Genomic DNA, 13,861 nt, shown 5'->3' on the forward strand with positions numbered 1-13,861 from the left:
ATGGAAATGATGGGTTTAGTGATCATATGTACAAATTTGGGGGCATGTGTTCTAGATGACCTTTTTGTGTAAAAAAATATTAGGAATTTTTAATAGCTTAACAGACTAAACTTTTTTTGTATCTGGCTATGGAAGCGGAAGTTAGTCCGTTTGTTACCAAAAAGCATAAGCAAACAAAGCCTGACAATCTGTTTTCCCTAATTCTTTTGTCTGATGACTTCCAGATAGTTAGGTTAGTTTACAGTAAAATTCTTAATGGTTTTCCTAATGGTTGTTTTTGCATAGTGCTTCTTGCAAGTGGAGAAGGGAGGGCAGCATTTTACAGAGAGGTCCAGTAACCCATGCAAATTCTTTCATGGGGAGAGAGGTATATGAAACTTTTCGATGAAAGGCTGTGTTGTTCTCTTGTTCCAAGTTTCCATTCCATTTCTGCATGAAGATAAGCCTTCATCTTTTGTTGGAGGTGTTTCTCAGTAGACAGTCTAGATGGTACTCCGAACTTTCATGGAAGTTTCAGTCACGTTTCTTGCTATTGCAGTCACTATTAATTGCAGAATCAATACCCGGGCCTGATTTAGCTGGAGAAATTAGGAGAGAGATTTTGCATGCTTTTTGCTCTATGCACTCTTTTCTTTCTTTTATAAAAAAGCATTGTGTGTTGTGTTACTGTTACTAGATAGAGACCAATGGAGTAACAAAAGATCTTATGATATAATAGCTTAATTTCAAATGTGCGTGATTTGTGAGTAATTTGGAATATGAAAAAGAACTAAGAATTAATTTGTATAATATCTACATATTATTTGGAATTAGAAAAAGAGGGATTTAAAACAGCAAGGAGGTAAAAGGCATAGGCATTAGATATGTCCAGGAATGATAATATTAAAGAGAGTAAGTGGTAGTATGGACAAAGGCAGATGATTACTTGAGGCTGACAGGTGAGTGGATAAAATGAAGCATTTTGATAGAGCTATTTGTTTTGCAGTGGATTGCTACCTTATAAGACCATTATAAAACAGTTTAAAAAGCTTTTTCTCTTTCAGTGCTCCAAGATTTGCTCGGTTAAGGATTCAAAGTTTTCCCAGTTAAAAAAAAGGAGGGAAAAAGAAAATTGAGGGAGAAATCTTTGTCACAAGGAAAATTGCAGTGAGAAGAGGATGGTTCACAATGCTTTTTTTTTTTCTTTAATCTCCTCTGAAGAACGTTGAGTCAAGTTGGTGTCACTTACCACTACTGAGCAGTGGAAGGATACGAGTTTGGGCAGGGGTAGTTGTGGATAGATTCTTATGCAGAAATCGGAGATTTCTTCAGCTCCAGTTTTCAGTGCAAGTTTTGCAACATACTCTGCATCTGTTTGTAATCAGCAGAGAAGTTGTTCATGATGCTGACATAATAGCTGATGCATTATCCAAAAGAAATACTACTGGAATGATGATAAATAAAAATTAATGTATTTTATCTCTCTTTCTTTTAGGCGTACTTTGAAGTTGCTGATGGTTCAGGCATGATGTCAATGGTGTTATGGAATTCATTATGTCCTGAATGGTATAACAGTATGAAGGTTGGCACAGTACTTCTTCTTGAGCAGTATGCTATCAAAACCAGTTATCCATTTAAAACACAGCCAACCCCAGGGGATTCACAGATGAAGAGATTTGCTACGATTGGTTAAGTATTGCAGAAATCTGTTTTGATTCAATGAAATATAGCTGTAAAAATGAAATACCATTTCAGCTGACAGTTACAAGAGTGCCAGTGAAGTTAGGTGGCCTTCTGATCACGAAAGTGGTGTATTTCTGGTTTGTTTTTCAAGGCAGATAAAACACAAATGCATTTTTGAAAAGGGTGTTGATAGGGGTCTGCAAGCATGGTTATGATCTGATGGGCATAGACCTGACGGGCACATTTGGGGTATATTTTGCCTCCAACCTTGCATCCTCTCTGACTGATGCCCCTTTTGGTAATGGACCCTCTATTCCCAGTTTTAAGAGGGAGCCTCTTGCCTTTGTTCCTGTGACCATGGGCTCCATCTTTGGGACCGTTTCTCACTGAGAAATTTCTTACTGTTCAGGAGATCTGAAGACTGAAACTCTTATTGGAGACTTTGGGAACTATTCAGCTGGAAGATGTTTGCAGAATAGAATGGAAAAGAAAGTTTACATGTGTGTTCCTACAGAAAGCATTATCAGCCTCTTACTCAAATGCCAAGATTTCTTCTCTCTCACTACACTAGGCAAATGAAACTTATCTTGGTATCCTCATGCCTCCTTTCTCCATTTCAAGTTTTAGTAATGCTGGCTTTTTGCATATTTTACATATTATTGTCAATAGAATTAGAATTTGTTTGTGGATAACTTATGAGAACTCATTCATGCCAATCCAGATGTTATATGACCAAGACCCTATCTCTTATTTCACTGTCTCATAGATGAAAAGAATCTCTTATAATCTCTATAAGAATAGGTAAAATGTAGCTCTTCACAGAAATAAGATGAAAAGTGGTCCATTGCTGAGATTAACTGATGTGGTACATATCCTTAAATATTACCTCTGACAGGTTCCTTAGCATCCAGGTAGTTATTGTTCCCTGTTTATATTTGGATCATATGTACAAGGTTTGTTTATGAACCTTTATTTAAGAAAGATGAAAAAATCTGACTTCTGCTTTCAGGTATTGGGGTGTTAAGCACAGATTGCTGGTACTGTATTTTAATCTAGTGCTGCTTCCTGATTAATAATACAGATACTATTTGTGCGTTGCTCACACCTTCTTCTAGATCACTGAATCTCATTATCACATGATCTGACTCATACACTGGGGCTTATCCTATGCGCTAAAGTCTATCTGCAAAGCTCCATTGAATAAGAAGTTGTAATGATGACCACTGTCTCTGCTGAAACAGTAGCACCATGGGGAGTGCACAGATGAAGAATATTCCATGGCAAAAAATAAGTTTCTTTTCTGCTGTAGGTTAATGTGACAGATATTCAAGAGAGCTATGCTACAGAAAAACCAGTGCCGCAGTATGACAAAAATAGCTTTTTCACACTACATTATATCAACTTTTCTTCACACCTACTTCCCTGAACATGAGTTCTTTCCCTTACGTGCTCATACTCAGAACAAAATAATGGCCAGCAGTGAGAAAATTCAGATACCTTCCTTGAAACAAGCAAATATGCATGTTAGTGAAGGTTGATGTATATACAACTTATTAATGGTGACAGTCTCCTAATGCAGTTGCTGCAATTGCATGAAAATAAATGATATTTCCACTGCCAGAAGCAGTGTATTCTCTGTTCCATATATTTTTGCCTTAAGAACAGGTCTTAATGTCTGAAGTGTTTGGGATGAATTGGCAGAAGGGAGAAATGTTTAGCCAGGAAGGGAAGTCTGGTGGGGGAAAGCAGGTGATGATTACAAGCCAGCCTCACAGCGATTATAATTGCCGCAAACTTTTCTACAGCAAAATGACATAATAAAATCTGCTATCTGAGATGACTTTCTCTTTGAGCAAATATCACTTTTTTTTCCCCTTTAAATTAATGGCTTGGTTGACAGTACAGTACTGATTTCCATAAGTGTTAGCGGGGTAGAAATGTTGATGTAGAAATCAACATGGAAAATGAGGCAAATGGGCAGTGTATGATAATAGATATGTGATAGAAGAATTAAAACAATCGCTCCCTAGTAACATGCCATGGAGTACTTTCAGACTGTAGATGTGTTGTAAAAAAAATAATTTTTGGTCCTCCTCAATGTGTACGTACAGTATCTTCTCTCAGCACAAAGCTCAATTTTTTTTTTAATATGAACTTACAAAGCATATCGTGCCATGGACTAATGGGTTTTATTTCCATGTGGCCTGTAAAAAGAGAGGCTAAAGAATATTGAGAATATGCAGAAAATTTTCTAGGAAGGATCAAATTTATCGACTCTTAAGCATGTGTGTGGGAGGGGGGTTGTTTTTTTTTTTTTTTTTTTTTTTTTTGTTCAGGTGGCGTATAGGTGAAACTTAATGCCTCAGTAATTTCTTGGTTGATATAAAAATATGTATGAAATCTCTGGTATTCTTTGAATGTTTCCTAAGCTGTATATACCCCAATGTGGGGCAAAATTTCTGTTTTTAAAGGGTGCATACTGCGTGCTCAAAAAGTTCCTCAACTAGCTAGTTAAGGCAATCAATTATGCTGAATTGCTTGAGTAAGCATTACTTCTCATAAACTGCTTCCAATTTGTAACTCTATTGCATCCCATCTTCCCAATGCTTTCTTACAATCATTCACCTGTAGATTGTTTAAAAATGCATCTGGAGGGATAACAAAATCAGAGTTTGTTAGGCCGCAAGGGAAAGTGCTTTCAAGACTAGAAGTTCTTGCAAGACGCTCTGCTTCTGGCGCAGTCCTGGATTTTTATGGAGCGAGTTCTACGTTGCTTGCTTCTGCAGTTTGCAGCTCTGGCTCTTAGAGCTTGAATAGTTGCTACCAACACCTTGAATTTCACCAAGAAGCGTCTGGGTAACGTGTGCATCTCACAGATCACTGAATTTATGTGGTACTGATGAAAACTGCTGTTTTTAATAGGCTGGACTGACCTTAGCTTCTGAATCATCCCAGAGTCCCAAGTTGAGTACATGACTTTAACCTAATCTCAAAATGATGAAACTACTGATGAATGTACCAAGGAACAATTTTCTCAGGAATTTTCTCTGACATAGTCTTAAAACACCAGATGCAAACTGCATTTGTCCTCAAGATACGTTTGTATGCATCTTGCAGCAGCCAGAAGAAAATTCTGAAGTAGAGAGTCTGATGTTAAGTATAATATTTTCCTAGTGCAAGTGTGAGGAGCCTGATATAATTATATAAACAACTGTATGTGTTATTTATACCTATTTAATTACTTTTCTGGCTGCATTACTTGAATGGTCTGTTACCCAAATCAAAATATCTTGTAGAAACTGAATCAGTCTTGAATATCAGCAAGATTTGCCTTGCTATGAGAGATGCAATAGAATGTCACCCTGCATATTTTAGGTGCCATTCCTCCCATGTTGTTTATCTGGTTGCAGAACTGACCCTGGTTGCTCTCTTCACCCTCCCTCTGCAACACTCCACCATGTTACTCAGTCTCTGAGCAGTCTGCTTGCTAAATTTAATTTTTCAGGGGCTATAGAATACACATGAAAAGACTTTTTGTTTTCCTGCATGGCCATGGCATATTTAAATCATGTTAATAACTAATTGAACATAAATCAGAGGTGGAAGTTCTGATCTGTTAGTTTTTGTCTTCTGTTATACTTCATCCTCTGTAAGTCAGTTTTAAATTGTAGTGACCTTTGAGAATGAAGCTAGTGTAAAAAGTATTTTGTAGCTAATTAGCATTCTGTTAGTACCTGTTGTTGGTTTTTTAAATATCTGGCTGGATCAGAATAAATTGGCTCACGCAGAGAATTGGAAAGTTTAGCATTGTTCAGATTATAACATTGCATTGTTGAATACCATACCTGAATTCCTTACTTTATCCAAATGAAAACTAAAGTCCTAAGACTTGTTTAATAATTTCACAAGCAGTGGGATGAAGTTAGAATACTTCACTTAAGAAGTATTACTTGGTTTTGGTTTGTTTTTTGGTTAAAGTGAAAATAATTTTTGAATTTGTATTCATACCTTAAATGCTACTGTGGTTTTTTTCTTCATCAGAAATCAGCTTGAATGTTCGAGACCCACCTACTAAAATAAGTATTATTCCAGAAGAAATGGTGAAGCCGGAATGGGGATTACCTGAAGTTAAATACCGATTTATCACAAGGTAAAATAAGGGCTTGTCGTTTCTCAAGCTGGAACTTAATTTTTACTAAATTACATAGAATGTTAATTGGAAATTTCTTTTGAGAAGTTTCTGAGAAAGCTTTATGTTTTATTATTAATGAACACCAGCTTTTTTGCTCTGTTTTGTTTTTAGGTCAGAACTGGATGACTTGCCAAACAATCATTCCTGTGATGTTATTGGTCTTGTGACATTTGTAGGAAGGGCTGAAAGAGCAAGAAAGAGAGGTTTTTCTATAAATACCACTTTCAAAATTTATCAAATCATTTTTAACTTTTTGAAGAAATGTTTATCTGTTTTTCTTGATATTTGTTTATATAGAGCATGGCGAAGACTTCTGGCTCTATCGCTGGGCACATGCCATTGATGGGACCTCAGACCAACCATTCATTCTGGAATTATTTGCAACGTCTCAGCCAGATGTGTTTGAGCATATTCACCCAAGTATTTATATCTTTATAGTAATTATTTGCAGTGTTTTTCTAGTTGGTCACTAATTTCAAATTCTAAATATAATTGCCATTGACTAAGAAAAATTTGCCACAGTGTTTCTCCTCAAATCAGAAAATAGTTGATCAGTTATTCAAAATTTTTAAAAAAAACAACACATTATGTTAAATATTGGCAACCCTTATCATACTGTTATTGGCCAGTATTCCCTAGGCAAATAGGCGGTAGGGCCTGGGGCTGACTTTTTTTTTTTCTGATCTGGTTAATTTCAAACAAAAACCTGCTTGAAGCAATGTCACTTGCATCAGCGGTAAATAAAGAAGGCAACTATTAAAATCTTCTACTCCCTTTGTCCTGTAAATAAGTGATTATTTATAGATGGGGGGACAATTATAACAGGAAGGAGTGGGGGAAGGGAAAAGTGGAAAAGTTTCATTTCCTTTAATAAACATTTTTTCAACAAAACAGAAATCATAACCCAGCTGCATTAGTAATTGCATGTGAGCTAATAATGATGAATTTCAAAGTGGGGAAACCTTAATTATGGATTTTAAAGGGGCTTTAAATATTTCTTTTTGCCTTCTTTCTCTTCAAGCACTCACCCTTCCATTAACAGTGGTTGGTGTCATGTGCATTTTATATCATATGATGCAGGACCAGCTGCACAACCCTGTTAAGGTTTTGGATGCATTCCTCTTGAGTGTTCTGGGGAAATGGCAAAGAATGACATTCCTGTGTTTAACTGAGATATTAACTGAAGAGTGAGTTTATACTCTATTTAGAACTTTTGCAATGGCACCTCATGATTTCTTGTGCTTTCTATGTTTGTTATGCTTTTTTCTTTAGGAAACCAAACTGTCTAATGTTCATATTGTTACTGTTTATTTCACTGATATCCTACCTGATGAAGTTCCTCATGTTTTAGTGCTAATACGTATGTTGAAGTTTCCTTGCACAGTTCTTCCAAGTTGAAAATCGACTTATATCCCCATGTTGTAACTTCTAATGAAGGCTGAATACATGCTGAAGCATTTGCAGGGTCAGGAAGTGAAATATCTGGGTTTAAGCACTTACTTAAAATTACTCCAGTATAATCAGCCTTGAAATCCTAAAATCAATGAAGTATCAGGGAAAACTGAAGTAATTTTTTTCTTTAGTGACATACTTGGTGTGTACACAGATGAGAGTGGTACGGGACATCACGGAGAATCCTTCTAGGACAATTTACCTTACAACTTCAAATGAAAGTCAAATGTTCATTACAGGTAACTTAAGCTAGTTTTAGTTGTACGTAGTTATAATCTTATTTCTTTGGAAAAGATACTTTAGTGATTTCAAGCTCAATGACTCACTGAAACAGAGGGAAAAGTCTATTTTTATAACAAAAAATGTAGTGCATAGCATTAGTTTTCATTAGTTTTCCTATCAGAACTAACTTTGAATTTATAATGAAATAACATTGCAAAAAAAGGGAGGGGGGTGCAGTCTGGTGAGGCATTAATGGATGTATCTGGTGTATCTTATGAAAAAGTGCATAACTATTATTAGCTTAAGTCGTATATTTACTAATTCTTTCCAGACTGTTTTAATTATTTGATAGTGTAATAGTGCAGATGACCACTTCCTTGAAAAAGAAAAGAAGAAAAAAATCACTTGTAGCTTTTCTCTATTACACATTTCCTTATTGCAAAAAAGTTCAGTATAGTTATGCTAAACTTACCGTAGTTAATTTTTTTTACCAAAATATTTGGAGAGCTCTTATGTTCTCCTTTCCCAGTGTGCAAGGCCTTATGCAGATTACATGGCCTGGGAAGGGATGTGGTGCTGGGCTGCAGTGAAAGCATATTCCTTCTAGGCTGGTCTTGTCTGAATACTCTCTGCTGCAGTACAGTGCTCTTTGTGGCCCTGCGATACTGTATGCTAGATACTGTCAGTCAGCATGTCACAGGCAGGATCAGGCACAGCTGTTTCTGACACGTTTGCTCCTGAACCAGGAGACAGGTCACAGCACAATATTGCAGGCAAGTGGGGGTGTACTGGCATAATTGCAAGGGAGTACAAGATTTGATAGGTGTAGCTTTCCCATGTTTATCTGTCCAGCTCATTTCTTTAGTGTTCCTAATAGACCACACGCCCTTTCTGAATCTTACCACTGACAAGTAGGAACAGAGAAAAATATGTGCTAGAAAATTACCTGAATCTAGTCAATTGTATACACAGTCTTTCCTGACAAGCTGGATAGGGTGTTTTGTGCTTAACTGGGCTAGGAAAGCAAGCTTATCTTTTTCTAAACAGATTTCTAATGATTGCTTTAATTTGTTCCTAAATGAAGAGCTTAAGACTTTTCTTCCTCACTTTCCTTCAGTATAGCTTATGCTCTGCTTTCTAATAAAATATTTCACTCTGAGCTTTCCTCATTCTAACTTTAATTCATTTTATGTTCATTGGGGTCCTAAATGAGAACTGCAGCTAGAGATTGCAAAACATTGAAGGAGATCTATTTCAATTCACAGTTTAGAAGCAGACTTTTTCAGATTACAAATTATTTGCTGAAACTTATATTTAGTCAATATCTTGGTTTTAAATCAGCCAACAATAAATACATATCTTACCAATCACCTTTCAGCAAAAATCCTGGCTGGAACCTGTGAAGATGACTTTTGTAATTTCAGCAGGAAAGAATACATAAGAAAGAAGAAAGTGTAGGTCTTCCTCAGTGGAGGAGATGGAGCTGAATGATTTCTTGGGGGTTTTTTTTTGTTTCTTTTTTTTTTTTTTTGTATGCTCCTGTGAGAGAGTATTCTAGCAGCAACTTTTTTGTCATCATTTTATTTCTTTTTAGTTTATTTTTAGTATTCAGTATTTATCTAACTTTCAGTGCGAAATGCAAGTGTTAGTCTAGGAATTCAAGATACGCATTTCATAAAACACTGTTGAATAGATGTCCTAGCATTCTCTCGCTCTTTTCTTCGGTCTTTTTTTTCTATGTGCTGTTCAGGATAGTTTCAAGATGAAAACTGATGACAATAACCTGCTTTATTCTTTCATACCTGATCATTTTGTTTTGAAAGGGTGGCACAAGGGCCAGCCATACACCAAGGATGCCAAAGTGAAAAACTTCATTCAGTGGACTAAAACACAGAGTGAAGCTGACCAAATGAAGAAAACTGTCATTGGTGGCTATTACCCTTTTCCACGACCTCCAAATAACTTTTTGAGATACTGTAAAAACAATAAAGGTATGCTATCAAATATCTTTAAGATTTATAGCCTTTTTCGGTTCAGTCTTATTGCCAGCATTTAAAACTACAATCATTTAAAAAGCAACACAGTTACTTTTAGATATTACACAAGTTTGTATTAATAATGGCCTGTGATTTAATTTGCATTAATAATGGCATGTCATTTAAGAAAAACTCTTTCACAGCTAGTAGTGTATCATATGCTAAATCCTCATCTTACAGAAGATGATGTGGGTCCATGAGCTGCAGGCAAACTGTAACAACTTGAGCTGCAGATCTGCCCACCAGCAGTTTTGCTCTGAATATTATGCTAAATCAGAATTAAAGACAGTTATATTGAAGAATATAACAGAATAAAAATTTCACTTGGAATACAAATAATTATATCTGTTTGCTAGCACATAGTAAAAGAAGCTTGTGGGCTGAAAAAGCATATTCTTCAATCTTTTTTCATGTAATGTGAACAACAAAAGGATTTAAAATTCTTCAAAAATTCCATTTTAAATCAGTTTAATATTTAGTAAAAAAAAATTGTGTTCAGTTTTCTTTTGAGTCTTGTATTCAGACATTCTGATACTCTGTTTGTTTAAAACTTGTTTGTGGGAATGGCTTTTTGCAGTTGAATCGATTTTGAAAGCCATAGGTGAAATGGGGAGAGAGATTGAAGACTTGCACTACAGGGAGCACAAGCGCATTGCTATTCAGGGAATAATTAGTGCCATAAGATACATCCGTTGTAGTAATGCAGCTGAAGATGCCTCAAGAGTGGAACCTGCTCAGGTACAGTGCTTGAAAATTAATGCTAGAGTACTTAGGCGACTATGGTCATAATGAGAACTGAGAATTTTGTGTTTGAATTCAGCACCTAGTTGTATTGCTTCTTAGTTAACTGCATTTGCCATTTTGAGAGCAAAAGAAGTTTTGAAAGTCATAGTTTAAAACTTTTTAAAAGCAATGATTTAGTGCTTTTCTTGAGAGTATTCTGGCAGTCCTCCATAAAAGTATGTAACTGTTTAGAAGTTATCAACTGACCAGATAACTTATTAATATAAAATAGAATGTGGGAGAGCTGGCTACTTCAGTGTACTCACTGTCATTTTCTAAACAGAATTTATCTTACTAATTTGATAAGAGAATTTCTTCTAGATATACCTCCTAGTCTCTTGTGACTTGCAGAAGGTAGGATAAATAATTTGATTAGCTTTAAAAGTTGTTTGAAGAAAACAAACTCTAAGATTTCTGAGTTGGAAGCAACAATTTGAAGTGGTTTTTTTAACTGTTAAATAATTACCTGTGGTTGCAGAAAGATACTTCTCAGTCTGTTGAAAGTTCTGCCATGTCAAAAGAAGATTGTGTTCGTAAGAGAAAAACCAGAAACCTTCAAAATAAAGAAGTTAAGTCTCTTCTTGGTGGACATTGCTCTCCTGGGGAACAACATCAGCATCAAGCTCCACTAACAAAGAGTTCAGTCAAGAGAAAGATAACACACGGATTACGTACAGATACAGAACAGTAAGCTGTTTTCATAAAGTATTAGGTTGAAAAGTGACTTCTTGATGATTGGTAGAAATAGGTAGCAGATCTCCTGAAAAGTATTTAGGTAAATTAGTTCAGAATCAAGGCCCCCAAAAAGCATATAAAAAGCTTAAAAGTTCAGTTCTTAAAAGGTAGTTATGTATTTTTTTTTTCTTAGCTTCAGATGATGACCGTTACACTGTTAGGCTAATGAATGGTTAAAGCAGATGTGTCTGGTTGATGATGCACTCTTCTGATTAATATTTACACTACTTTGTTATTAATCTTGGAGATTTTGAATAAATGGTCATTAATTCTTGAGCAAGGGATAGTTCAGTGATTAGCTGTGGAACAAGCATCAGCTACAGTGGTGAAGAAATAAGATTTCTTCACTGAAAATGCAGGATCAGGAGAAATAATGTTTTGGTGTACCTGTTCTGTCGGGGGGGAAAAAAGTGTTTGCATGTTTGAAGCTTTCTGGTTAGTGGAAGGTATTTCATGCAGCTGTAACTTGCTGTCAGAAAGACAAGTAGAGGATGGTAATGTAGTAACCTAAAGGCTCAAAATAACTTGTAGTACTTACTTTTACAATTACACAAGCATTGTGCCTAGTCAGGCATAGACAGAGGTATCAATCCACTAGAAGGAAAAAAAAAAGTTTTTTCTGATGCAACATTATTAATTTCAAGAGTAAAATTTCTGCTTGTATAAGATTACCCTTTGTTGCGGTGTTTGTGCAAAATCCAGTGTAGCCCTATACAGTGTTACAGAGCCTAGTATATATTGAGAGATTCAGTGTTAAAAAATTTAGCAAACCGTATGTTTTTTTAATGTACAATTCTCATAGTGTAAAAAAGGTCAGGCATTCAGAATATTTTGGGGGTAGTTGAGATGAAATATAACTAGGATTGAATGAAAACTTAAGACAAACAAACCCCTGGTGAACAGAAGTTCTATCTTGGCACTGTTACTGCAAATTTATTAGTGGATTTTCCTTCCATAAGAAAAACTCCAACATTTAAGTGTCGTAGGTTCTGCTTTTCTCCTGAAAGAAGAGCACGCATCTTTTTCCATATGTTTTCATTTAATGAAAGACTGTACAATAATGGTGAATTTCCTATTTTAAGGGGAAGTGCATCTGTTATTCCTGTATCATCTTATACTTATATCACACGATCTGTAAGAAAGAAGTTCAGGTAAGTCATGTGACAATAATCATGTTAAATAATTGCATTGATGAAGCAAAGAAATCTGAAGTCAGGCTGTCACAGGTTAACAACCAATATGGAAGTGAAATAAAACAGGGTAGATCTTAATATTTTCTGTTCGCTTCCTATGCATTAATTCTTGCTTGAATGTATTAGATTATTTTATTCTGAAACACAATGTTGAGTGTGTTATTAGAAACACTTTTATAGTGGTACTTAAGGAATATGCAGGATCAGGGGCCCTGCATGGTGGGCAGAGAAATATGTAGTTTTTGTTTTAGAGAGATTACAATTTAAATAGGAGAATCACAGGTAGGAGGGAGAGATGCTTAATTACCAAGCACAGTGAACAGTGTGATAGCATGAGTGGGTTTGCTAGTGGTAGTTGAGCCACATGTGGTCCTTGGTGCTACTGAGGTGTAGGTGTGATTATCCATGGTAAGTCATTTGGCTCCTTCTTCCACTGCCCAATACTCAATCTTTATTAAACTCAGTTTGGATCCAGAGAAGGATTTGAAAAAAACAATCCAGGTAGGAGTTTCAAATCCAGAGCCCTGACAAGTCTGGAACCTAATGAAATAATAACTACGAATGGGAAATTAATATGAAAGCTAAATGACTGTTCTTATTTGTTAGTCTAGAGTAAAAGCTACTTTAAAATTTTTAATTGGCAGCTTCATTGTTTGTTTAATTACAATGGTTATGCTGTAACCCTTCCTTAGGTTTACTACAGACTGGTGAGAATTTGTTTAAGGGCCTTTAATTCTTGTGATTTGATCCAAATACAGGTTGGGTAACCTGATGAAAGGAGTATTTGAACTTCTTGGTGTGAATCAGTTCAAATGTCTATTTCCTTGGAGATGGTGATTTGGGCTTGTGTTATGAGTATCTGTGACCCTCAGTTGACTGTTTAGCTTACTTCTAGCACCTCTTCCCTCCTCACCAAAAAGAAAAATCATGATGCTAGCGGTGTAGCAAAACTAGTTATAACAGAGTTGATAATAAGCTATTAACCATTCAGCCAGTATTATTTCTTTACATGTACACCTGTTTTCTCAAAAAAAAACATTTCTTGGGAGCTGTATTTGGAAAAACCTTTTCTGTGGGATAAACTAGGCTCTTTGAGCTCACTTTTCTGTTTACTTTTGCCTTCTTGGTAGATACTGCATTTTGAAGGAAAAATGGCTGTTTGACTCTGCAGCTCATTCATTCAGCCTGATACCAGGCTTTAAGAACATGTCTCTGGCAGACTGGACTCTTTCAAGTCATGTAGCCGCTGGGGGGAACCCAGGCAGGACCCAGCTTTCTGTTCAGCAGCAGCCTACTCAGCTAGTCTGTCAGCACATACATACTCTGAGCTGGGCCTGGCGCCTGCTCTCTTGTGAGCCAGCAGCAGTGTAGTCATGAGATATAGGAAGCATGTGGGTGCATTGCGGTGCAGGAGTGTTGGGGGACTTGCGGCACAAATCTATAGGAAAATCAGGAGGTTTTTTGGAATGTAAGGATTCTTTTTTTCCTTTTGCTTGCTGAGAAATGTTTCATTTTTTTTCTTGGAGGGGGGTGGCGGAAAGAATGTTTTCTCCCCATTTTTTACAAGTGAAACAAAAAGTTAAGGC

The 13,861-nt window shown here is 36.1% G+C and overlaps 1 protein-coding gene across 2 annotated transcripts in view; it reads left to right on the plus strand.

Moving 5' to 3' along the window:
* Window positions 1-13,861, plus strand: part of RADX (RPA1 related single stranded DNA binding protein, X-linked) — a 30,369-nt gene that overhangs the window by 1,810 nt on the left and 14,698 nt on the right. The window contains exons 3-11 of one of the 2 annotated variants that reach the window (XM_026123079.2): window positions 1,475-1,667; window positions 5,704-5,812; window positions 5,966-6,057; window positions 6,152-6,274; window positions 7,438-7,545; window positions 9,352-9,519; window positions 10,142-10,302; window positions 10,826-11,034; window positions 12,165-12,233. In XM_026123079.2, coding sequence (XP_025978864.2) covers window positions 1,475-1,667; window positions 5,704-5,812; window positions 5,966-6,057; window positions 6,152-6,274; window positions 7,438-7,545; window positions 9,352-9,519; window positions 10,142-10,302; window positions 10,826-11,034; window positions 12,165-12,233 — 1,232 coding nt within the window. The remainder of the gene's footprint in view (window positions 1-1,474; window positions 1,668-5,703; window positions 5,813-5,965; window positions 6,058-6,151; window positions 6,275-7,437; window positions 7,546-9,351; window positions 9,520-10,141; window positions 10,303-10,825; window positions 11,035-12,164; window positions 12,234-13,861) is intronic. The other variant, XM_064518228.1, reaches the window with a different exon arrangement.

The sequence above is a fragment of the Dromaius novaehollandiae genome, chromosome 11, assembly GCF_036370855.1.
Source record: "Dromaius novaehollandiae isolate bDroNov1 chromosome 11, bDroNov1.hap1, whole genome shotgun sequence".
Classification (NCBI taxonomy): domain Eukaryota; kingdom Metazoa; phylum Chordata; class Aves; order Casuariiformes; family Dromaiidae; genus Dromaius; species Dromaius novaehollandiae.